This window comes from Cynocephalus volans, chromosome 14 (assembly GCF_027409185.1).
Source record: "Cynocephalus volans isolate mCynVol1 chromosome 14, mCynVol1.pri, whole genome shotgun sequence".
Taxonomy (NCBI): Eukaryota; Metazoa; Chordata; class Mammalia; order Dermoptera; family Cynocephalidae; genus Cynocephalus; species Cynocephalus volans.
Window position 1 is genome coordinate 47,742,070 of NC_084473.1, and position 26,312 is coordinate 47,768,381.

At 32.9% G+C, this 26,312-nt stretch overlaps 1 protein-coding gene across 1 annotated transcript in view; it reads right to left on the bottom strand.

Moving 5' to 3' along the window:
* Positions 1-360: 360 nt before the first annotated feature.
* Positions 361-26,312, bottom strand: part of LOC134363295 (neurexin-1-like) — a 108,968-nt gene continuing 83,016 nt past the window's right edge. Inside the window, exon 2 of the mRNA XM_063078888.1 lies at positions 361-443. Within this exon, the coding sequence (XP_062934958.1) occupies positions 361-443 (83 nt within the window). The remainder of the gene's footprint in view (positions 444-26,312) is intronic.

Consider the following 26,312-nt stretch of genomic DNA (forward strand, 5'->3'; position numbering starts at 1 on the left):
ATGTTCCCAAACTGCCATGCATGGATGAAAAATGGACTCTTTTTGTCATAGTAGGTTAAACTGAGTATCTTCTTTCAGATATTAACTTCTGAGGGTTCTTGGTTTTTCTTTACTATAACTGCATATGTTGATAAATGTATAGAAATTTTCAATCACAGTTTCATATGTCTCATTTATTTGCAGATATTATAGTGTAAGAAATGAAGAAAAATAAAAGCCACAGGAGGAAACCAAAATCAAACTAACAAATAAAGGGGGAAAAAACACATGAAAAAATGTGAACAAAAGTTATGTATTTAATTTGCAGCCAGATAATTTGCAAGCATTTGCCCATCCTTTGCAGTGATGGTTTGAAAGCAGCTACAGGACAAGAAAACACTGAAAGCAGAGTGGAAAAGGAACAGAGCCCATACCTTGGTCGCCCATCATCAGGTGCGCCAGACCTTGAAGGGAAACAAGAGCACAGTCAGCAATAAACAAGGGAGCATGGGAAGGCAGGGTTGTCACGGTGACAAAAATGTTCAGTGACAGACATCTTGTTTCCTATGAGACATGTCTGTATCACAGAGGCAATTCAAAAAGCATTCATTCAAGTCCTTGGTTGGAATGCTTTGGGGCAAAGAGTCATAGAACTACAATTTAAATACTGGCATGTGCTGCACTGTGTGTTTCTCCTATTAGCAGGTGGAGCAATCAAGAGCAAAAGAGCATGACTTAAAATCCAACCAATCCCTTAAATATTACACCTGCCCTCGTGCCCTTTGATGAGACTGTTTTGAACATTGCCCCACAAGCCTTTTCATTCTTCAGTGATGAAATTACAATCTTAAAAACCCAAAAGAATACCTGAAATATGGGCTGGGTCTGATCTTTTTCCCCTCATCAAAAAATGAGCAGTTTCATAATTGAATGAAAAAAAAATCCTTAGTCACACTGAAATGATAATGCAGAAACATCTCCTTGTCTGACACATGTAACAATTGACAAGGCATCTTCAAATACAATAAAGATCATTAGACATGCAGTTGTAAAGTTAGAATTTACTAAAGAATAATGTTTTTAAGAAACAATGGATTGGATTTAAATAGGCTCAAGTAATTTACTGTGAAGAAAAAAATTTTTACCATTTTACTTAAATATTACATAAATGTTATACAATAAGTTAGGGTAAATAATTGTATTTATTTAAACTGTATTACAGTTGTAATTTCATCCAGGATTTTTCTAAAAGAATATTCAATTCCCTTTGTTTATTTAAATTATTTATTTCCTGCTTAACAATTAACTTCAGATAGAAGATCACACCTTTTCTAAAGAGTACTGTTAATATTCTTTTAAAAAGTTCTTTCACTGTCAAGAAGCTTTTATACTGAAAGGCATAATTCCTGGTTCCTTATTCTAAGTTCAGAAATAAAGCTATTTCTCAATCCATATATATTTCAAGAATTTGGGGAAAATTGGAGCAATATAGTAAACATACATCAACTTTAATACATTTCTATTTTAAATTCCCACCGCTATTTCAGATATATTTGAAATTTTGAACTATATGATATTATACATTAGTTGCATCGGTACTGAAATAATCTGTGTTACTTCCTTAGCCTTTTGGAGATATTCAAACATCCCTGTATGACAGAGAGAATTACAAATCATTGTATAATCACAATATGATATGAAAATTTTTTAACATGGTTGTTTGATGTTTCTGTAATGTAGCTTCTCTTTGTAATTTCTCAGTAATTTTTACCAAAAAAAAATCACATAGACAGATTTAAAGTTTAGGATCTGATGTTTTATTTGCTGATTAATAGTGGCTTATTTGTCCAGGTCATAAAATTTTTCATTTAATTCCACTTTAAGAACTACTATATGAGGGTATCTCAAAAGGTTTACGAAAAGATTCTTATTATCTTTTAAGTCTATTTTTCCATGATCATTTTGAAGTACCCTCATACATAATTCCTAACACTAGCTTATAACTTTTTGTAGGCTAAATCAGGGAATTATCTCTGATAAGATCTAACTGTTATAAGATCTAACTTTTAGAAAATATATTAGGCATTTCTAACTGTCTTGACACTGCATCAATAAGGAAATTAATAAATCCCAAAAGTATTCATTCTTTCTGCTAGACTTCCTAATTCTAAAATAACTCTAATATATTGTCTAAGTTATGTTATAAATAGGGATGTTAAAATTATGATTGAATAAATTTTATTACAACAGTTTGTAGGCCTATATTCTGAAAGTCTTATCAGAACTTCATAGGGGATGAGTTTGCATAAGACAGAGGCATTCATGGACTTAGGCTGATTTTAAAGCCCCTTGGAATGCAATTGGATTTAAAGAGAAAGAACAAAAAACATGAAACATTTTATAGAATGGTTAAAAAGATGCAAAAGAAGTTGAGAAGATATCTTTTAAAAATAACTTTTGAATTCAATTAACATGCATAATATAAATGAGACTGATTTTGAAAAATATCAGGCCTGCAGGGTATTACCATCTTTAACAAGTGTGTTCTCACATGCAATTAAAATTATAGTACAGAAAAACAGAAGCCAAATATGGAGCCAACATTGTGATTTATGGTTTCTTTTGAAGTTTTAATCTATTTTACTTAAATAATGGAACAGAAATATTCAGCAGCTAAGTGATTATAATACTGTCCATGAAAGAATCACAACTATGATGTTAACTATGCTACTGATCAACTTTGTATTACCATGAAGTGTTCTTTTTTTGAGATGTGAAGTCCAGAAACCTTAATGGCTATTTACCAGTCACATTAGATGAGGAGTATTTTTCTAAGAAATCCTTCATTCTGTAGAAATGTACATATTTTTATAGAATGACTATATTTCAAAATATGGCAGCCAAATAAAAGATGCTAAATGTTGTCTTCTGATATATAAATATTAGTAAATTGTTTATACCAGACCTGTTAATGCTGTGGTTATATAAGTTGACAGAACATATGTAAGTTGATAAAATCTCTCTTTTCACAATTCTTATGCTATGTCTAGTTTTTTTTGTATGTTTACCCTTTAAAGACTTGGTTGGCAGCACATTGACTCATGCATTTAAGTTTTTTAAAAATAAGAATGCCCAAGCATGTTTTATTTTGTTGAATTCTACAGGAAAATATATAACTTTCTCAAAATTCCTTGATGGAGAAAATTTTAGAAAAACTAAACAAAATATTGTAGTTTTATTTAACAGACACAGAATACTGCAAATATACTTACCAGTAATCACATCGGAGTGCTGTATGCTTTTGTTCCCACGGGCGAATGGCTTATTTTTTAATCTAAATTTACGCCTCTTACTTATAGTCAGTATTTTATTCTGTGTTCTTTTTATAAAGCAAATCATTTGAAACAAATCAATGGACTTGAAATGATACAATGCTAAACATTTCCAGCAGAAAAGAAGAAGCCATTTGGATCAAGAAAAAATGGAGAAAGGATCATGCACTGTGTTCTGTAACAGCAAAGAAATACTTTCTCTTTTAAAATTAAAAAAAAAAAAAGCAGCATTGTATCATTTTTCCATACAGAACACTGCAAAAAATATTCTGAAGATCATATGGGATGCTGAAATCCATTGAGGGCTGGAGATAAGATTGAAGGAGTTTTATAAGCTCGGGGCTGATGGGGTTGAGAGTGTGTGTTCTGTATGAAAAATAATATACAATCCATAAATCAACAAGTGTTCAGAAATAAATTCAACTTACCGTCTAAATTCGAGATGTACTCTATTAATACTAAGAAACAAAAGACAAATGAGAGTTGGAAAATAAGGTAGAAAGCACCCACCTTCCATATTGTTGTCTTCTGAAAGCACATGACAAGGAGGGAGAGAAAAGGAAAAACATTCATTAAGCAGCATGCAGACTGGACCTTGCCTTTGCATGTCTTCCTCATGCAAGGCACCAAACACATCATGCAAGTGCTCCATCACTATCATCCAAAGGGGAAAACAAAATCACAGGGCAGTAGGTTCCCTCCCATGGGCAGCATTTACAAGATGTGAGACAAAAGTTTAGTAATACTGCCATGTCCTGAGCACAGGGTTTTTAAAACGTCTGTCACTGCCCTGTGTAACGCAAACGTTATTGTTATTACATGTTGTTGGTGTGGTCTTTCTAGGCAATTATTTTTAAAAGATTTTTTAAAATAATTCTAAAAGGTTTATCTATATACTGATTTGGACTTGAATAAGAGAAAGTCCACATGAAATAGCATTGAAATTTCACCTAAAGATATTTCAGTTTTACCTAATATACTATCCATTTGCTGTCTCTGCCTTGCAGTATTTTTAATACCTCAATTGCGATTGCTTTCCTTAAAGAAATACAACATAAATGCAATTACAATCTACAATGTAATTGGTCTCTTTATAGTGTATTCATATTTTACTCCAAACGGTGATAGTTTATTGTAATTTATTAAAATGCTAACTTTTAAAAATGTTGAGTAGAAAAAAGCGATCATTGCAAGAGAAGTCCATTTGGGACTTGTCCTTTCCATTAGGCAAAGTTTGTCATGATTTATAATCACTTTGTATTTCTGTTTAGGAAGTGAACATGACAATGCCAATATTCAGGAAAATCTCCCTAATATTACTGTATATCCATACAATATTTACATATTTTCATATATTTAATTAATCATATTTCTATATGTGTGCACGTGTATGTATGTAAAAACACACATATACAAGCAGATTTTGTATGAATTTCCTATGCATAATCAATACCAATTTATGGGGCTTAAACTACTATTAGTACCTACTAGACAATTCAAGTGCTAATTGAGACAGGCAAGAAATGGAAGAGGAAGCTGTCTTAGGCGACCAGGGCAAGAGCAAAATTTCCGTACCTATCAAAAATTTTTCAGTAGTAAACTATATCCATGTTAACATTCAACTCTCCCCTCATATTTTGTTTAATTAACTGTACTTCATAAAGTGGTCATTCTTTCAAAAGTGTTTACAAAGAACAAAACAAAAATAACTGTGGAAACTTAAGAGCAAAAAAAAAAAAAAACAATAAATGCACCGTTTCAATAAGTTCAATGAATAATTTTTTTAACAGATAAAGTTATTAACTAATTTTAAAAATCACCAATTTTGTTTAAAATTTATTAGTTGGAAACTGAAATATCAACACAGGCACATTTACTGACGTTGTGTTAGTGTATAACAGAAAATAGCTAGTGCATAAATGTGGGCAATAGCATCTTTACATAATAGTTGGTTTGCCAGAGTTTATTTTAAAAGAAACAAAAAACAATTCAAATATTTGGTAGGTTGCTCACTTCTAGTTTCATTTTAGTTCTAATCTATCAGATATGGAATTAGGCTGAATTCATTACTTTTCATTGGTGACTTGGACATGACATGAACAAAAATATTAAGGTTTTGTTTTACTGATTTATATTGGAAATGATACAAACATATAAATTATTTTAATGTTAAAGACACACATTAGTTTTATATTAACTGCCCTTTAAAATCCTATTTCCTCTTTAAGAAGCTTATTTTTACTAAGATCATTTAATATGTAGAGTAAAATCATAAAATCAGGGAATTTAGAGGAGAGTGAAGTGCCAAGACAGTGGGTCAATTACTACAGCATTATTTAATTTCTGTAAGCAAAAGATAGGTAAACATCATTGCAGCAGATTCGCAGTAAGGGTTTTGGTAAAGTGCTGTATATAAGTCTAATAGGAAAAAAGAAAAAGAAAAACAAATAAAAAAAAACACACCTGGTGTCCCAAGGCGTGACACCAATTTTAGAAATGTGCTAAGTAGGGTATAAGCAAAGTTGTACTAACAAAGTCCCCAGAGCGAGTTCCCTTTTCACTGCTAACTAAGTCTACCTCATTGTCCATCATTTTTCTGAGTTCTTATTCATAAAGAGAAGAAGCTTAAATAATGGGACTTCCTGCATGCAAATCCAAGTCATGCCCAATGTGTAAACAAATCCTGATGACTAAGTTCAGCAAAATGGTTTAGGACTAAAAAAAGAAAAATCAAAGTACTAGAGAGTAAAGGAAGGATGATATATTAACTGCTATTTTTAAAAAGAGGAGGAGGAGGAGCAAGAGAAGGAGGAGGAGAAAGAGAAGGGAACAACGTATAAGACAACTGGCTTGGAACAGACTTTCCTTGAATTTCTATATATTTTCAGATTCAATTGTGAGATTTAAAAAAAACAAAACAAAACAAAAAACAGACAAACTTCCCTTTCTTATTTCATTCTATCCATTTTGGTATCCATCTGCTGGCTTTAGATGATTTAAATTTAACTTAAAGATAAGCCCTCCATTATTTCAGAATTCGGACACTGTTATAAACTTGTGGTAGCTCTAGCATCTACAACCATTCTATACGTATTCTTCCTTTTCTCCTTCCTTTCTATTTTGCTTTTATACTAAACAATGAATATCAAGTTAGAAAAGAATACTCTTTCTCATCATATCAACTTCTGCTTTCTCTCAATAGATTCTTATGCAATCACAAATGTTATTTTGGTTTTAAGCAGCAACAAAGAAAAATGCTGAATTTTAGCATGCCACTGTATAAGGGTAAAGCAGTATGTTTTGGTTTATTCTAAGGCAGAAAGCAGTCCATCCAACATTACCTGTGGACATTACCAAGGTAGGGAAAATCTTTTGGTCTGCAGAAAATCCTGGACCCTTAATTCCACTGACCTAATCCTTGCTGAATACATGAAGCAGATTTTTCAGTAATCAACTTTACTATGATGACCCAGCCACCTATAAAGATCACATCTTGTTTTCTTTTAATTGTAAATATAGTGAACACAAAGCTGTGAAAAAGACACTTAAAATTTTATTTTATTTTTCAGATAAGACATGCTTTCCTCACAAAGATGGGAATTAGGCACCAGAATATCAGTCATGTTATGAATGCTGACGTGAAGGGAAACAGCAGACTGTTCAATTCTGTTTAAAAATTACCGAAAGAGAGTGTCTACACTATTTTTCTTCTTTCAGCCGCCAGCTTATAAGAATGCAAAGAAAGTAACTTCAGTTTGTCATGACAACATTCTTTGTGCATAACCTTAATTACAGACTTCCAAGAAAAGAAAAAGGAATAAGAAAACAAATGTGCTGCTTTCAATATAAAGAAAATCAGAAACTTAATCATGAACAGGGAACAAATTATAGTTTGGAATAAAATATAACAAATAACTCCTTTCTGTGCAATCAGTGCTTAAATTTAGCAATATGAAAATCTTCATCTAAATGTACAGACAGCAGTCAATTTATGTGCTACAGCTTACATTAAAAACTGGCCAGAAGAAGCTGCCTGTTGCTACTTGGGCATTCTTTCTCTTCTTCGGTTTTCTCCCTCTCTGCCAGTTGTCTGATTGTCTGACAAGCTCTCCTCATTCTCTTTGATTCCCACCCCCCCCATCAAAACTGCCACCACCACAAGTGGCATCTCACTCGAGCCCTCCAAGGTGGAGTACATAGCAGCAAAACTGGTAGTATTAATAGCCAGCGGAAAAAGGAGTGAGAAATAAGATTCCATTTTCTTCTTCTACACCCTGAGCTTGCTAACTTTCTATCCATGCCTTTCTAGCCCCTCACATTACTTCTCAAGACTTTACTCCTCATTTGGGGGATTAAATGCCATTATAGAACAGTCTGGTTCCCATGGTGGCACAGGATGGAGCTTTGTTTTACTTTATTTTTCTTTTGGTGTTAGCAGTGAAAGCCTTTAGAAAACCTCAATAGTTTGAATGCTTCAAGGACTTGGAAATGGGGGAAATCACTGAGACTGTGGATTTATGCAACAGTCAGCCTGACAAAGAGAAACACTAGCCAGAACCAAAAGGAGGTTCAAACAGAAAATGAAGCATAAAGGTCCATTATGGAGATTTAGGGAAGGAAACAGCCATCCCTAGGCATAAATCTGACTAGTTTCAAAAATGCTTTTTAACAGATGGCCTCAGCTCCTTGTTTCAAATCCACCTGAGTGATATTCCATGGCACTTCCAGCCAGCCTGCTTGCAGTGTGGGTCCTAGGGCATAAGCACAGCCAACTAGAGCAGCCAGGTTGCTTCTCCCTCTTCACTGCTCAGGAGTAAATGGGGGGTGGGAGTGTGGGGGTGTGAATCTCTAAACCAACTGCAGCAGCAGAGATGTTCCTAGCATCACACTTGGAACTCTAAAACATTTACTCTAGGAATATTTTATTACAAAGACATTTGTGGTATTGAATTCAAAATGTTCTTGTTAATGACAATTATCAAAAAGAGAGAGACGGAGAGAGAGAGGGAGGAAGGAAAGACAGAAAGAAAGCCTTATAATATGGCAGATCTTCTGGTGTTTAAGCTGTTTGAACGACTCACATAAAGTATAATAAATACAATTTCTTTTCTTTTCCATGACAGGCTACTGCAAGGATTTTTGTATTTGTTTTGCTTTCGTAGCCTCAATTCTTGCCTATGTATAAACATGGAGAATTAACACTTCTATACTCATTTCAATAATTGGATTTAGAAAAGGGATATTGCATTTAACAGTGACTGTAAAAATGGAGACAAGTACAGTCTATTGTGTATGTGTTCATGCCCATCATTTTTAGTTTTTATTGCTTACTGAGAAATGTGTGCTTTCTGATATGGAATTGACAGATAATATTGAGCAGAGTAATTATCATGTGTTTTCCCTCCCAAACTCAATCACTGCTACACAACTCTCCAAAGAAAGCTGGGTCAGGTGAGCAGTGCTTTCCTTTCTAAGAGTTCGAGGTCATCGTATTTTAGAAAGTAGAACAGGAAAGCTCCTGGACTAGAGTTGAGAGAATAAATTTAAACACACCTCGACCGACCTTCCCACACTTCAACCCTTCTAGTGGTATGTGGGTGTGCGAGTACTCAGATGTGACTTTGTGAACAGATGAACAGTAACCATGCTCCGACCTGTGTGTTACCAGTAGAGAATACTCTGCAATGTGTCCTAGGTTCTCAATCATTAAGATGAAGAGTAGGGAGAACTTCCACTAAAGAAGACCAATAGTACTTCCTGTGGGAGACCTGATAAACATATACGTCATGTATAATTTTTTTTCAGAAATGATTTTACTACAGAGGTTTTTAATATAAACATTCTGACTTTATTCATCTATACTTAGGTTCTTAGAGAAGTCCAACAATTCTATTTAATTTCCCTAAGAAAAAGCAAAAATATTTTGTGATGAAATCAAGAAGAATTTACACAAAAATGGGACCAAACCATATTGTAAAAAGAAGTCCTAAATTTAGGGCTTAAGTTAAATGTACATATATTGTATAGAAAATAAAACTTTATTTGCTATGACTGACCTGCCAATTACACCAACATCTTTATAAGGAAAAATAAACGTTTATTTCAAAATATGAACTATTTAATATTGTTATCTTGAATTCAATAGAACCTCTGTACATGTAAAAATAGTTTTGAAGAAAAAAATGCATTGAATATTAAAAGAATTTTTCAGTTCTTCACAGCTTTTAATTTTTCATTTTGTTTAGTGTTCAAAACTCAAGATACCTGTTTCACAATTTATGGTAATTTAATTTTAACATTTTATAGAAATCACTAAAAGGCATTTTAAAGAGAATAGGTCTTTTTCTGGCTAAATAAATTAGATCTATGTTAAAAATTTCCAAGCATCTCTCAGGGTTGATTAAAATGTTACTTATAATGAGCCAGATATTTAGTAATCTTTTCAAGTATAGGACATTTACACAGGAGGAAGATTGTTATGAAGAATTCCTCTGCTTCTCCAAAGACTAAAATCATTTAGTCCAAAGCACCTAAGGTTGACCCATATGAAATTACTGTTTCCTGTTAAAAATTTGTCAAGTATCAAAAATTTCATATGGTTAAATCTAATATTTGTAAGTGGGTGTTTTTCCAGAAACTGTGCTAGTCTCTACTTCCTAAAAATAATACAGTAACAACAAGTTAAACTAAAACTTTATTGTATTCTTTAGAGTCAATAATTGTAAAGAAGAAATCAGAGTGCATGTAATTTTACAAAAGATGAAGATCTCAAGTAACTTATGAAGATCTCAAGTAAGTTGTTACAAATGTTCAAAAGAAATAAGAATAAAAAATAATATACTAATACTTGGGTAACCTTGACACTTTAAATGTGCTCTCATAAACATTATAGTGCTTAATCTTAATATTACCCCATCATTGTTAACTCAGTTTGGATGAGTGACTTGCCCAAGATACCCAAACAGAATGCTGAAGTATCTACTAACACTGGACTATGTTCCTGGAACTATTATAAAACGTATGTATTGATACCATTTTTAAAAAAAGAAAAAAATAAATAAGAAAATTGAACAATTTTATCATTCCTACTGCAAGAGAGCAGAAAAATTTTAGACAAAATATTTTTAACTGCATTTATTTTTTGATTCTATAAAGTCAAAGAAAAAATTAATATTGCTTAATTTCCTTTATTGAAGAAAAATGTCTCAACAGTCTTCCTTCCTGTATTATTAGAATGAATTATTTCTACAGGAAAAAAACACATTCAAAACATCTTTGCCCTACTTTAATAGCAAAAATCAGACCCAGGTTTGTAAACGTGTTTATTCATGACATTCTAACTGCTAGAAATAAAAGGGAGAATTATTTCACAAATTTCTTGTGGTCTTTAAAATTTAAAGGAAAGTGTTCATTTTATTCATATCACATAAAATTTTGCTTCTCTTTTATGAGACAAAAAGACACTTTAATTCATAGCTAAATATTTTGGTAGGCAATACAATACGAATTCGCCACATAAAGCGTATGTGCTCTTTCATTTCAGTTATAAAATGCAAATGTGGTAAAATATATATATATATTACTTTTATTCCCTTTCCATACTTTTTGTACAATAAATTTCCTGGGAACTGAGTGCAAATTCTGATCTTTTAAAGTCTGAATCAATGGACAAGTAGGAAGAAAAACTAAATACATTGCCCAAACTCATTTTCTTTTAAATAAAGCATTTTATGTTACAGACTAAGAGGAAAATGGTGTATTCGTTGGTTGTTCCACCAATTATTTTTCTTTGAAGATGTTGTATATGCAGTTATTTGGGCTAAAATCTAGTAACTCTTAGGATCATATGAATGCTAGCCTGTGTGGAAGAGGGAGCCATGAGCTTGATCTTTTATCTGTTGATTTATTGATCCATAAAATCCAGTCACCACAAATACAAGATTTTGAGGTAACCATTATAATTCCTTGTCTAGTGTTTTCCTGAATTGGTCATTCACTGCTTAAGAAAATACGCTGAAGGGCCGACCCCATGGCGCACTTGGGAGGGTGCGGCACTGGGAGCGCAGCAGTGCTCCCGCCGCGGGTTCGGATCCTATATAAGGATGGCCGGGGCGCTCACTGGCTGAGCGCGGTGCGGCCGGTCACAAAAAGACGACAACAACAACAACAACAAAAAAGAAAATACGCTGAAATATAAAGACAAATTTTTGTGTGATCTTACATAGCATCTTGAGGTTTTAATTCTGTCATTCAAAGTAGTTCATTTTATTTTTCAAAATGTCATAGTAGGAAGATGATATACCTAATTATTCTTAACATCTGTATAAATTCCTTTTTATGATTACCAGAATGTCGTTATTCTTTTGACCCAAAGAACTTCCAAGCTGAAAATTTAATTTTCAAAATAATTTCATTAAGCTATAACTCATTATGTTGGTTTAAAATGTGTGGCAATACGATGACATAATAACTGTTTTAATCAAAATCTCCTCTCTAACATCAATATCTTGCTGACACACACATGTGCAAATACACACCAAACTGGTACTTAATTTCATGAAAAAATTCAAAGCTTCACGTTTTCCTCAATGAAAATATCTTTCTTCCATAAAAGTTAATGAAAGTAGAATAAGAAAACTATAATAAATACTTTGATAATATCGTCAATAATAACACAACTACTACATTATTCAACGAGAAGTATATTAGTCTAATGATAACAGGCATAAATTATAAACTTCTCTATGTTTCTGTCTCTTATTTATTTACTTTTATTTGTACATATTAACAATGGAGAGAAGCATTTTCTAAGTGCATGGTCCACTATGGCAGCCACCAAAGACATGCAGCTAATTACATTTCAATTAAAATTTATTAAAATTAAATTAAATTAAAAATTCAGTTCCTCCATTGCACTACCCACATTCTACATGCTCAGTAGCAATGTGTGGCCATTAGCCACCAGACTGGACAGCAGAATTACAAACATTTACTGTCATCACAGAAAGTTCTATTGGGCAGCACGGCTAAGTTTTAAACTAGCTATCACTTCTCTGACCATATCTTTTAAAATCAAGCTGTTCATATATGTATATGATCTTTGTTATTTTTTTCATAAAAGGAAATAAGTAAAATGTATAATGATATTTTTATAAGAAAACATCAACATAGATTAGATATGGTTATTGCATTTGTGTGATGTGAAGAACTGTATAACATTTCCATTTTAATTTCAAAATAACAACAGCAACGGAGAAATACCCTAATAAAAATTTCACAGTATTCATTTTAAAATATCTTTGAATAATTCAAATTCTGGACAATTATTACCCTTTTCCTTCATAAGTCCTTTCTCTTAAACCTCACAAATAATGAGAAAATGCTGAACATGTTTGGATTTTCAAATAAACTAAACCAGACACCTAATATCTTTCTACTCTTAATTTCCTCCCACTTCTGCCAGTATTCCCCATTAGGTCATTTAATATTATTGTCTTTACCTATAAATCTATGACAAACTTTTTTTAACATAATAGTTTAATAACAACAGTGCTTTTTAAATTAGTAAAAAATACCCTCCATCCCACTCTCTCATACAATGAACTCTCTTATATTATGATAAATCAAAGACTTCCCTTTCTATAATACAGGCCTCTTTTTGAGTATTGCACCATAGGAAAATAAACCAAATGGGCAAATAAAAGAATCAACAACTCTCTAAAGAATGAAATACAGCTGAAACAACGTGGCATAAAAGAATAAAGGTAGCAGTTCAAACCTCTAGTTAACTCTGTAAAAGTCCAAGATCCTGTTAAGGGGCTGTTATACAGAAAAAAATTGTGAAATAAAAACTTTAAATAGTAAGAAAAACTAATAAAAACAAATAAAAACTATCAATAGGAAAAATAATCCTGAATATGGAAGTATAATTGTGGAATAGCAAAATTTTTTAAACAGTAGTAAAAACATCTAGGAGATAAAATGATGGACTAAAAAGTTTAACATGAAGAAAGAAAAAGACGTGTAATAAAAATTTAACATAGACCTGCGAAGTCAACTTTCAGTATTTAAAGAATGTAGGCCTGCTCCTAAGATTAAACGTGTTCACTGGTTATTGAAAAGTGCCTTTGTTCACAATAGGTTAGTGACATCAAATATCCATTGTTACATACTAATGGAAATGAGGCAATGTAAGAATAGGAATGAAAATATACTATGGCCTCAATTTCTTAATGAATAGCTTTTAACCCAGATGTCCCAAGCATATGAACTGTTGCCTAGTGAATAAACTAAGTATTAAGGACAGACAATCTCCAAAGGGTAGTGAGGTCAGACATCTTAGCCCAGCCCCTGGCATTAGAATGGCTTGAAAAAGATTTTACAACATAATCAGATACTTATCTATTTCCAGAAAAGAAAATATGTGTTGTCACAGAGTCAGCATCCTGCCTCAGTACTATTTTAGATCCTGTACTAATAGGGAAAAATCACCTGTACGTGAAATAATAAATACTAAACAAAAACTCAAGAGATTTCTGATATTATTACAATAACAGGAAAAAAACCAATCATACAATGTCTACAGTATGTGGAATGGCTATTAGCTGCTAGTCAATGCACCTCACGACAGTATCTAGTAGTTTAAGAAATGTGTATCTTATAGCTGTCTAAAGTAAATTATGTTCAAAATATGTAACACTGAAAATAATACTCAACCCATGGGGAAACACAATGGAAAAAGACTACAAAAGTCACTGTATTGTGATTTTTTTTAATTAACATGTTTGTTTTATTATGGTATGGAAACTATTCTGGGCTGAGTTTCAGAGAATAGACTTGATACTTTTAAATAGGCCTAGTAATAGAAAATAAGAGTTAAATCAATCACTTTAAAGTCTCTAAACATATGTAGAAATATTAGTATACTGAGAGGAAAAAATATTTGAATAAATTGTCAGGGTCAAAAAATATACTGAATTTGGGCTGGCCAGTTAACTCAGTTAGAGTTCAGCCTTATAACACCAAGGTCACAGGTTCAGATCCTCACACTGGCCAGCCACCAAAAAAAAAAAAAAAAAAAAAAATATACTGAATTAATAAAAAAAAAAAAAACTAGGAATCCTTGGAGAATCTAGGCATTCCCTAACAATTCTCAATATTTTAATGTTTCATCTCATTGATCTTGAAATGGGAAATTGGAAAGGACAAGGAGACTGGAGGTTAGGAGATTTCTAGGGTCTGCCACCACAAATCCGTTTAAGAAATCTACATACATTTTTTTAACATTAAAAAAATTTACCCATTTGCCAAATGTTTATCTTGCTCCACACAGTCGTTTTGACTCACAGCAAAAGAATGTAAAACCACTTGTTCAGTACTGGCAGATTGTAAAGCATTTTATGTATAGATAATACCTATTTAGTGATGTTGTCTATGATATCATTATAACTAATGCTTCCTTCTACAAACTGCAGGCTGCTTAAGAGCAATGCCTTTTCCATTCCTCTTCTTTTGCCCAGCTCTAGTATGGTGTGTACACGTAGAAGTTGCTTAATAAATGTGTTTTAGTGAGTAATTAATTTCCTATCTTAATGTCCTGCTTGGCTTCTATGACACTAGCAGTGGGATGAGGATGAGTATGTTTCTTTTCATAGTCAGGGTCTACTTGCCACAATGAGCCGTAAGTTATACACTCAAATCAGAAGTAAGGAATTTTAAAAACTGGAAATGTTACTTTGAGCAAAGTAAACTGAAAGATGTTAGTATGTTTCCATTCAAATATCAGGCAGTTTAAGATTTATTAGTTGGGCATTTTCAAACTGTTTTCTCTATGGATTGTTATTTCTTAAGTAGATCTGATGATGATGATGACAATGACGTGGATACAGATTATGGTGATGCAGCAGAATACAACTGTCTCTTAAATTCACAAAATATTTCCACTTGTGTAATCTCATTTAATTATTACAATGATGTGACCAAGATCACTTAAGAAGAAACTATTAATATCCAACAGGGTGCAAATAATACCTGTTTCATATTCGTCACTTTACATGCATGTCTTCTTTTTTTTTTTTTTTAGCACAGTTCTGGCACATGGTAAACACTCAAAAAATATGAGGGATTAATTGAAGAACAAATGGCTAAACGGTAAAATCAAATCTTCTGACTCCAAATTTTCTGTTCTTTCCTCTATAATATGGAGGTTTAGCAATTCTATAATTTTTCACATGTACCTTAACAGCTTATTAGTATATTTGTAGGAAACAAATTATTGTAAATTAAAAGAAAAAAATCAATACAGGTAACCCCATTAAAATAATGACTTGTCATAGAGCTTCTTTTAAAAAATCATCTTCTGTGAAATATTAACATTGTTTTCTGAAAGTAACCTATCGTTTCATGATATATGTAGCAAGATATCAATGAAACAATAACGTTTAGAAAATTAATGATTTTAATGACATTATAAAAATCAAATTTATTTTTCATAACTTTAATAAACTTTATAATTTATTAATTATGTGTCAAATATATTTGTATTGGATAGGATGCAAACCTTTAACACAATTAGATTAGTGGCACATTTTAAGATAATCTTAAAAGAGTTTGTTTTTCTAACAATTTGCCCTAATAAACTTCAAAAATCAGAAAGGTATTTGAAATGACATTCTCTTGCATTTTGGTTCAAATAATCTTAGGTTTCACTTAAGCTGGTCACCATGGTACTTGATGTACAGATACTAAATTAAAATGCTCTATCCAATTAAAGAAATTCAAAGTAACCACAGCTTAAAGTTTTCTTTAGTCATTTTAAATACTACCTTCAGTGATGCTAATCTGGTAAAAGTTACAGACATCTCCTGGTCCCAGTGGAGACGAATGTTAATTAAAATAATTGTTCATATTATAGCTAACTTGGACATGCAAAAACAATTGAATCATCCATTGTATAGAATCACATCGTTCTCAATTAAATTTTTAAGTATCTTTCCCATGAAGCCATTACTGTACTATTCCTGGCTTTAAATAAAACATGCCTATAAAATTGAATAATTTGCTATTTATTATTTAATACTATTTATGGCTCCTGAAATTCTGACTAAATTTATTTTTTTTAATAACCAAAATTTAAAGTGTAATGGTATTTATAAATTTAGAGTTTTAGAATTTTAAAACTGAATTGAATATTATCTTGTTTAATAGAGAAAAAAATCTAAGGCCCAGTTGTATAACTACAACCTTAGGTGAGTGGACTCTGGGTCACAACTCTGAAAATAACACCAAAAGAAATGGTGTCAATAACAACCAAACTACATAAAAAGCAAACTTCAGATAACTAACCAGGTCAAAGCTACATACTCCTTAACTAAAAGTAGAAATCTAAACTTGGTTAAAATGTTTGTTTTCTTTTCACATGAATTTAGATGAAAAACTGGAATCGTAACTGTCTTGCTAACAGATTCCTATATTGAAAGTGGCAAAAATAATGTAAAACATAGTTGGCTGGTTAGCTAAGTTGGTTGGAGCACAGTGTTGTAACACCAAGGTCAAGGGTTCAGATCCCCACACTGACCAGCTGCCCCCAAATAAAATAAAAACAGGCAATTGACCAATAATCCCCCAAAACCAGAAAACAGCAGCTGAATCCACACATAGCAAAATTTGCATAAAAAATTAAGAAAATTAAATTTTGCTTCCCTCAAATAGAGATAGAGTTGGCATGTAATCTTATTTTTATTTTACAAATAAAAAAACTGTAGTCCAGCGTGGCTAAACTATTAACACATAAGTGCCACTGGCAACTAGATATTCTTTCTAAAAGCATTTCTATGTTTCTTTCTAAACCAGTGCTGTCCAATAGGACCTTCTGGAATGATGGTTCTAAAAAACCTAAGAACGACCCTAATGAAGACTAACCCTCTTCACATAACTATTTGAATCTAGAACCGTGTCCTAGGAAATATTTTACAGGCCTTGTAAAGACCTGAATGAGAAGCAGTCGTCCCAATAAGAATTCCTGTTTGTGAGGACTTCTGTGCAGCTTTAGTAAAGGGCTCATGACATAGTCCAGATCAGACTTCTACACAAAGGCCACGACAAATGTAATATGAAATAATTCTCAGAGAATAATACACGCTGCAGAGACATTCAGAATATGTTAGAAAATAGTAGAGGAAAGAATTTCCTATAGGTACACATTTTAATTCTTCCAATCAACTCCTTAGGGCAATTACTTAAGAAGCAAATTTTTTTCATGGAAGACTGGCATTTGATTTCTGACAAATGATGACAGAGATTAGAGAAAAGAAATGAATAGCCATGTTGTATCTTTGAAAAAATCAAAATTGGCTTCAAAATATACAGGGTTTGGTTGTTTTTGTTTAGATGGAATCAAAAAGGAACTTGTAGATCTTATTTCAGAAGTGGTTCTTCACTTGGCTTAAGCGGTAAGCAAGATAATCTGTGCTATAAAACCAAGAATGTGTATTTAGTTTGCCAGTTGTTATGCACAATTAAAAGCACATCCTGGAAAACAAACAAACAAACAAACAAGGAGAGCTGATATATTTTAGGCACTGGTGACAAAAATTATGAAGAATGGGTTATAATCCACCTGTGGAAGGAGCCCATAGCTAAGCCTGGAGATTCAGAGTCCTAACTGGGCTCCATCACAAACTACTCTCTAATGTGTCACTGGCAAGGTCTTTTCACATTGTAAGCCTCAGTTTCCCCATGTTTAAATTAGACATAATGAAACCTACTTCATAGGATTATTGTAAGAATAAATTAGTAAGAATCACATAAATTATGTAGGATGTAGCTAATATGCAATAGACACTCAATTACTTCCCTACTTCCATTTACACATTCTCTATGAGCAAATAAGGGAAAAAAAATGTTTAAGTGAACCCAAACTTTAACTTTACCGTATTTAACAAACAACTTTTTTTAATCCTATATTTCTATTTGGCAAAAGGAAATTGTGTACCAAGAAACAGCAAGAATTTGAGTGCCAACTGATTTCCAAAACAGTGCAGTATAATTAGGAAATTCATGAGTCAAATATCTGTTTATGCCTGTGCTGTAGAGGCTAATCATTTGTTTGTTTTCTATAAGAAGGACTTGATTAAAGCCTCTAGCAGCAATAATTAACCCTGTGCTTGAAGGACATAGGCTCAGCTAGTACTGCGGTATGCTGAAACTCATACTTAATGCATAAAGATGTGTGTAAACTAACAGATGAGTGCCATTTACACTAACAGTGCAAATGCAGGTTTCTTTTTCTGGGAATTACCTCAGTGTTTTCTGTTAACCATTATATATTATAAACACAGTCCAATGTAAGCAGCATTCTAACATCTACATACAGTCTCTATCTAGTTCAGGCCATTATCTAGAGGAGGGGTTGGCAAAGTTTTCTATAAAAAGCTAGATAGTAAATATTTTAGGGTTTGCAGGCTGTATGGTCTCTGTTGCAACTATCCAACTCTCATTATAGCGTGAAAGCAGTCACAAACAATACATAAACAAATGTGTATGACTGTGTTCCAATGAAACTTCATTAAGACAAAACAGGCAGTGGGCCACAGTTTGCCTAATCCTGAGCCATGGTTTGCTGACCCCTGACCTAGATCCTAATTCTTAGGTAGTACAATGTACAATATTATGATAGAAAATCAATATTTATAGATCAAATAAAGGCAATGAAATACAAACTTAAAGCGAAAACTTGACAAGTTTCTGAACCTAAGTTACTCTGCCTCTTCACACATAAACTAGAAAAACTGTAAAAGATTAAATTTAGCACAAGTTTGCTGTAAAAATCAAGTGACTCGAAGATTTGACAGCATTTTGGAAAATTTTTTTTTAAATGTGCTTATTTCTGAAGTGTTTCTTCTTCTTCTTCTTCTTCTTCTTCTTATTATTATTATTATTATCATCATCATCATCATCATCATCATCATCATCAATTTTTGCTCTTTTCAGCTTGATGTTTCATCATCATCATCATCATCATTAATTTTTGCTCTTTTCAGCTTGATGTTTTAAGAACCCAAGAAGTCACATCTACTCTAGGATAACCTCGGAGGATGCAAATTGCGTATAACTCACTCACAGTTGATCCTGTAATGCTAGAATTTGAGAAGGACCAGGTAGACTTGGGAGACTATAGGGCCGCCATCCTAAGACAGCAGTACCTAAAGTCACCCCCACGGTACATTAGTCACAAGAGATGTTTGTCAAGAGGTCTTTGACCAATAAGTCTGGAAATGCTGCATAGGATACTAACTACATTATGAGTTATTAGTACTAAAGAGATATTTGTCAAGCAGTTCTTGGTAAGCTTGGAACACTTATACCTCTCTTTCAGAGGTTCACAGTGCACAATCAACAAATTGAAGATATTGAGATGTCCTACAATAAGTAAACTGAATACCTTTGTCCAACTCAGCATTTTCCAAATTTTTTTCATAGAGAGTCATTAATTTGTGGGTGAAGCTTAATAACATAGTTCCCCAGAACACACACTGGGAAAAGCTGTCATACACATTATGTTGGACTACTGCCATGGATTGAATTGTGTCCTGCCAAGTCCATATATTGAAATTTAATCCCCACTATAACTGTTGAGGATGGGAAATCCTATTATGGTAATTGAAAGGTGGGGCCTTGAAGAGGTAATCAGATTATGAATACTGTGCCCTGGTGAATGGAGTAATCCAATTGATGGTTTGACTGTGGTCATGGGTGTGGTTCTGAGGGCTTTAAAAGGATGAGGAGTTAACTCTCTGCTCCATCATTCTACCATGTGAAACCCCTGCATCACTGTCCCCACAAAAAAGGTCTTCACCACATGTGTTCCCTGGGCTTCAGACTTCTCAGCCTCCAAAACTGTAAGCAACACATTTTGTTTTCTTACAAATTACCCAGTTCCAGGTATTTTGTTATAAGCAACAGAAATAGAACAATACAACTATTAAATTCCTTCATCCTGGATGGGAACTCTCCCCCACTAAACTCCTTTAACTGTATAAGAGCAGAGACACTCATTTAGCTATTTACTTACATTCCATTTGTGTGTCTTTATATTGAAATTACACTTCTAAACAATCATATAGAAAACAACCAAACTTACAAAACAATTTAAACAGAACTGAAATTACACTCACCTCAATATACTTCAAAAAGGGAGATGCAAAATATATTCCTAACATCAAATATCTCCGATTTGAAATTTAAAAAATGACAAGAAGCATAGTCACTGGAGATATCATCAAGTCACAGAGACATAAATAACTTTGTGCTGAAGGCACTGAAATACATTAAAATCCAAATAATTCTTGCTTTTGCTGAATGTTGCTTAAACTGTCCAGCAGGAAAGAAGGTTAAAAAAGAATTGTAGAGTTCATCACTTTCCTATATACAGGCCTTGCTACTTATTGGATTTCCTCTGGTGGCTTTTTCATATAGTGTTTAATCAAAACAGACAGTCCTGTTCTTCCAGCAAACCTTTACTGGGCAGTGATTATCTGAGTTATGGTGGGTCTTTAATTTCCCCAAGTTTCCTAAATGCCTTTCATTTGTAACCAGAAATTACTTTTAAAACAAACACACATGTTTTTGTGTAATCGTGAATTTGGATGTTAGAAGCTGAATCTGACTTCTGGAAATAAACACATAAATTATTAATCAAAATGAACTTATATCTGCGTAAAATAAATAAATAAGATATCTTCTTTCTAGCATCTAGCAGTCAAGTACAGTCCCTGACATGCACTAGGCATTTAATAAATGTTTGGTGAATGAGCAAATGAAAAAATGAATCACAGATACTGAACTACTTTAGCTCAAATATACAAATACTATTATTTCTAAATAACTTTATTGAATAATTTAAAAATATATCCTTAAGTTGAATATCCAGTAATTTGAAAAAACCACAACAAACAAAATGATAATCTGTTACTACAATTACTCAGTTCAACACCACCACTTTTTGACCATGCGCAGTAATGGAGAACTAAGATTATGCTAGACAAGATAATATACCCATACATGACATACAGACATCAGTCAGAATAAACTTGTTATTATACTGCTTAGATTATGCTTCTTGTCATTTTAGTACTTTGAAGCATTGAAAGCCATCAATACAAATGCAATATTATAAAATTCCTTTGCAAAGCAGTAGAATAACCCTCCATCAAATGCTTAGGAAAAAGTACATATCTGAATAGAAACACTAATATAAAAGCTGTGAGGGTTTTTCCCCATTTCTAGTGAAATATTCATGTATAACATCTACTTAACAGTACACTTCCTAAAATATTTTTTCACATTAGTAAAAAGGAAAAAAAAAAACTTTTTTCATCACTCTGAGTACTAATTTGACAAGTCTGTATAATCTACCAAAATTTTCATTTATTCATACAGATTATATGGTTCCTACCATATTCTTTTGCCATTTATGAAACATTTACTTATCTCAAAATAAGCTAAAAATCCTTTCCACATAATGCTGGCAAATTATTCATTGTATTTTAAAATATATTAATATTTTAAAACATATTTTCCAGGACATGTTTATAACACATGTGGTACAGACACAATATTTTCCTTCAGTGAAAAATAAAAGCCATTTTTCTGTAAGTGTGCTTTAAAATATTTCCTGAGGTGATTTTTGTTTACTTTATCCATAATGCACACACCTCTTAAATCATAATAGATAAATAACATTTTTATCATCATATGACTATTAGCTATTATGAATTTATTAATTTTTCCATGGCAATTTAAAGAGATTCAAAATTTCACAAAACTAAAACATATATTATTTCTAAGTATTTACATGCACTAATTATTACTAATTCCTGTATACCTTTTATAAGTGAAGTAGCCAGCTAAAATTAAACAATAAAAAACACAGTTCGACCAAATTGTGCAAGGAACACAATTACAATTGAAAGTATTTAGAAATATAATATGTACTTTTTTGTTTTAATTGCTGGAATAAAACCCAATAGATGTATAACAGTTCTGTTTTAAATACAAAGTCAGGAAATTAAATAATGACAATCAAAATTACAAATATTGATGGGCAGGTTAATATTTGTCAAATGTGTTTGCTACTGAGGTTCACTGGCTGCTCTGGATTTATCAGAATTTGTCTCACTGCTTTAGAAACCCCTAGCATTAAGAAGAATTCTGATGATTACAGGAGCATCTGATACGTACTGCCCATTCAATTACAGAGTAGCTTCTGAGGTAATAATGGTAAGACATAACAACTCTTTTGGAACCTCAGAGCAGCCACACAATAGACAGCTCTCTCTTTCAGGCAGTTGCTAATTGAGCCCAGTTACTTTTTGTCTGTCCTTCATAGTCAAGATACCACACTACATTATAGATGATTTGGAGCTCTACTTTCATAAGAACCAGTAGATAATTTACAAGTAGGCACAATGAAAGACACACTTTCCCCTGGAGAGTTCCCAGAATACCGTGAATTTCTTGAATAGGTGTTTCCATGAATTCAGTGTGGCTTATCCACCAATTTTAATTCTGCTATTGGAGTACACCAAGGAAACTTACTACAAAAGCTAACAACATGGGAAAGAAAACTTACTCAAAAGTTGACAACATGGGAGCAGAGAAAAACTGCTAGATCTGTTCCACACGCCCAAGGAAATAAATAATTAATTGGTCCAGCATTTATTAATAAGCAGATTTGTGCCTAGGATTGTTCAAGCAGGAGTTGAGTGAAAGGAACCTGAAAACACTTGACTATTATCACTATTTTATCCGATTTATTTAAATTATAAAAATAAAGTTTATTACATATTCTTATGTCCAAAATAACACTTGGCCTCAAAAGAAAAGGGAAAAATTTACTATATTCAAACACACAATATTGAACTGAAACAGGGATTTAATTAAACAAACAAAATGAAAGTGTGTTTGGTTTTAAATGTATTTTACTTAGTCACTTACCTTTCATATCAATTCTGATGTTTCCAAGAGTGAGAAAATGACATCAAGAAATCAACTGGACTGAGTAGTCTACACACACTCATACTGAAACACACCCTTTAAAAATCATTATTAATATAGCTAATGAAATCAGACTGAGGAACATAAGAGATAGAGAATGTCACAGTTCTCATTTGATATTTCTGCTTTGTCTTCAGAATGAAAAAGTCATTTTCACTCTCCTTCTTCCTGATGCAATCCAGACATTTTGCAGTGATTTCCCATGGTAACACGTTTCTGAGCACGATACATGGTGTAGTTTCATTCCTACTAGGGCCTTCATTCTCCTAAGAGCTTTTCATTGTCTCTGCAAGGAAAGAATCTTCTGACATCTTGGAAAAAATAGGAACTCAAAATAAAACTTCCCAGGAGAGCTTTTACTTGCACATCCAGAACTTGCCATGCACTAAAGTTTGCTAACCCTGCATTTCACAGGTCAGACATTCCCACAGATGAGTGGTTTCAGAGCCACAAACGGGCATTACTTGATATCATTTATATATGTCTCACCTACTGCTCTTCAGAGTGTATATGTACTAGGAAGATTTGGGGAAAACTACAATTTGATTAGGTTCTGCACCATCCTCTTGGTATCTTACTAAATGGGAGGGCAGAACAAACTAATCAAAACAAAGATGTGCACGCAGTGCTAGGTATGTCCTAAGCGGAATAACAGTATTGAAACCATTTCTTGGGCTAATGTGCAGAGCAACATATAATGCTCCCAATACTTTCTGGCTTATTTTTTTTTCCCAATGTGGTGGGAGAAAGTAGCTGTATTTATTCTTCTTTCCTGAAGCCTACAAATCTTTTAAAATATGTGTCAAGGTATTAACTTCATAAATACTTAAACTTGGAAGTCTACACAGAAGGGAAAATGGAAGTGTGTGGACTTTGACTTGGCAACAAAAAAATTAAAAGATAAAAATTTATAACCATGTCGAATTATATATCTTGTTATCACTTTCTCAGAATACACATTTCGCAATTTAGGCTGGCTATCATTGGGGAAATACATTAACTCAGTGAATCTGAGTTAAACTTCTTGAATTTCTTCTCTTAAAGAGTAAAAGAAAGCAAAGTCTGAAAAGCAAATACTAACAATTAATTGAAGACCACATGATATGTGTGTGTGCACACGTGCATGTGTGTGTGTACCAGTTTCTCACCTTTATTGCTATCGACGTGTTGCGCTGGATAATTCTTCCTTGTAGGGAACTGTGCTGTGCATTTTAAGGTATTAAGCAGCATCCCTGACATGTAGCCACTAAATGCCAGTAGCACCCCACCCTCAAACCCACCCTCAAATCACCCTCAAATCACCCCTGATTCTAAGCTGAAAGGCAAAGACACTTTGGTAACAATAAGTACTGACATCACATGTGTGCCTGTTATGTGCTACGGTCTCTACTAACAGCTTGTGTAATAATCATAGACACAATAACTTTAGTTGTAATTATCATTTCCATTTTCAGAAGAGAAAAAAAGTCCCGGAGATATCAAATAACCTGAGAGTTCTGGTCTATGACAGGAGGTTAGTGAAATTGTGAAATGGCTGTTTGGAAAGCTAAAATACCAATACGTTTCTTTCACAGATACATGGTAGAGGCCTGAAATTTAATCAGGCCTTAGTTTTCACCTCAGTCAAAAAATACGACGTCTCTGTATGTTAGTAGTAAGACAATGTGAGTTAATTTATTAGATCTGATTAGATGGCTCAATGACAGCAGTTTGAGACAAGGCTTAGAAAAAGATAGGTTCAAAGCTCAGGATATTTCCTGGGAGAAGTACCTTGAGGACAATATGAGGGCTGAAAGGGATTGGGATAAAAGGAGATTGACTGGAGGCAACCAGTATCAGTGGTAATGAGTTTAATTGTGAGAGGAGAATCTTGTATCTCAAAGGAAGGCAAGAGAGTAGTAAATTAAAGTTTGCTTTGCTCCTGATTTGTTTATAGCAACCATTCTCAAAGGAGTGTCATAACACCTCAGAGGCACAAATTTTGTAAATTTTTTATTTCATAAGCATATGTGGATTCTACAAGGATGGAGGACTGTGCTGACATTTAGTGGGTAGGTAGGATTAGGGATGCTAGATATCCTGCAATTCAAAGAACAGTTCAGTATGGTCCACGGAGCTTTCAAATGTCCCACCAGATGTCCATCTAGATGAATAACTTGTTTCTAATTATCTGGACCTAGGCAATTTTAAGTAAATGAACACCAAGTATTTTTCACACACTTTAATAATTTACTGATTTTTTTTTCAGAATGCAACCACTATATAAACTCGGAGAAGTTTAAAACTTATTTGATTTGGAAATTTACTAAGCGTTCTTCACCATTTCAAAAAATAATGTCACCAACTGAAACACTTCTCATGGTATGGGTCATCAATATAACACACCTCCATTAGTGTGCAAATGTGGCTTCATATTTATGACACTTCTACATTTAGGTTCAAGCAGCTGACTAGGCAGCTGACTACCTCTATAAGTCTTATATTGTCCTCATGGCTGAACATTTGCAGGTTGAGATACATAGGATTTTTTAAAAACATCTTTCCTCATATTTCTCTTTTATATTACCATTATGAGATTATATTGACTTTTCCAATTATGTTATATAATCCATGCTATCCATCTTATCTAACTAGATTATTTTATCTATAAATTTCATTTTTATGATAGTAAAACGGGGCCCTTATACATATGTTATAAAAATATATTAAATGAGACCTTGGTAAAAGTTCTGTTTTTTCATACATACAAATACAACAATGAAAAATTTAATAAATACCCTTCATTTGTAGCAGAGGACCAGAGAATTTAGTGAAAAGGGACAACTCCTTAATATAAGCTGGTTTAATATTTAGAAAACAAAACGAAGGATGCTTGGGTCTGTCATGCTCAACTTTTTCACCAAGTTTTTATGAAGACCCTACTACATGCCAGACACAGGTGTAGGT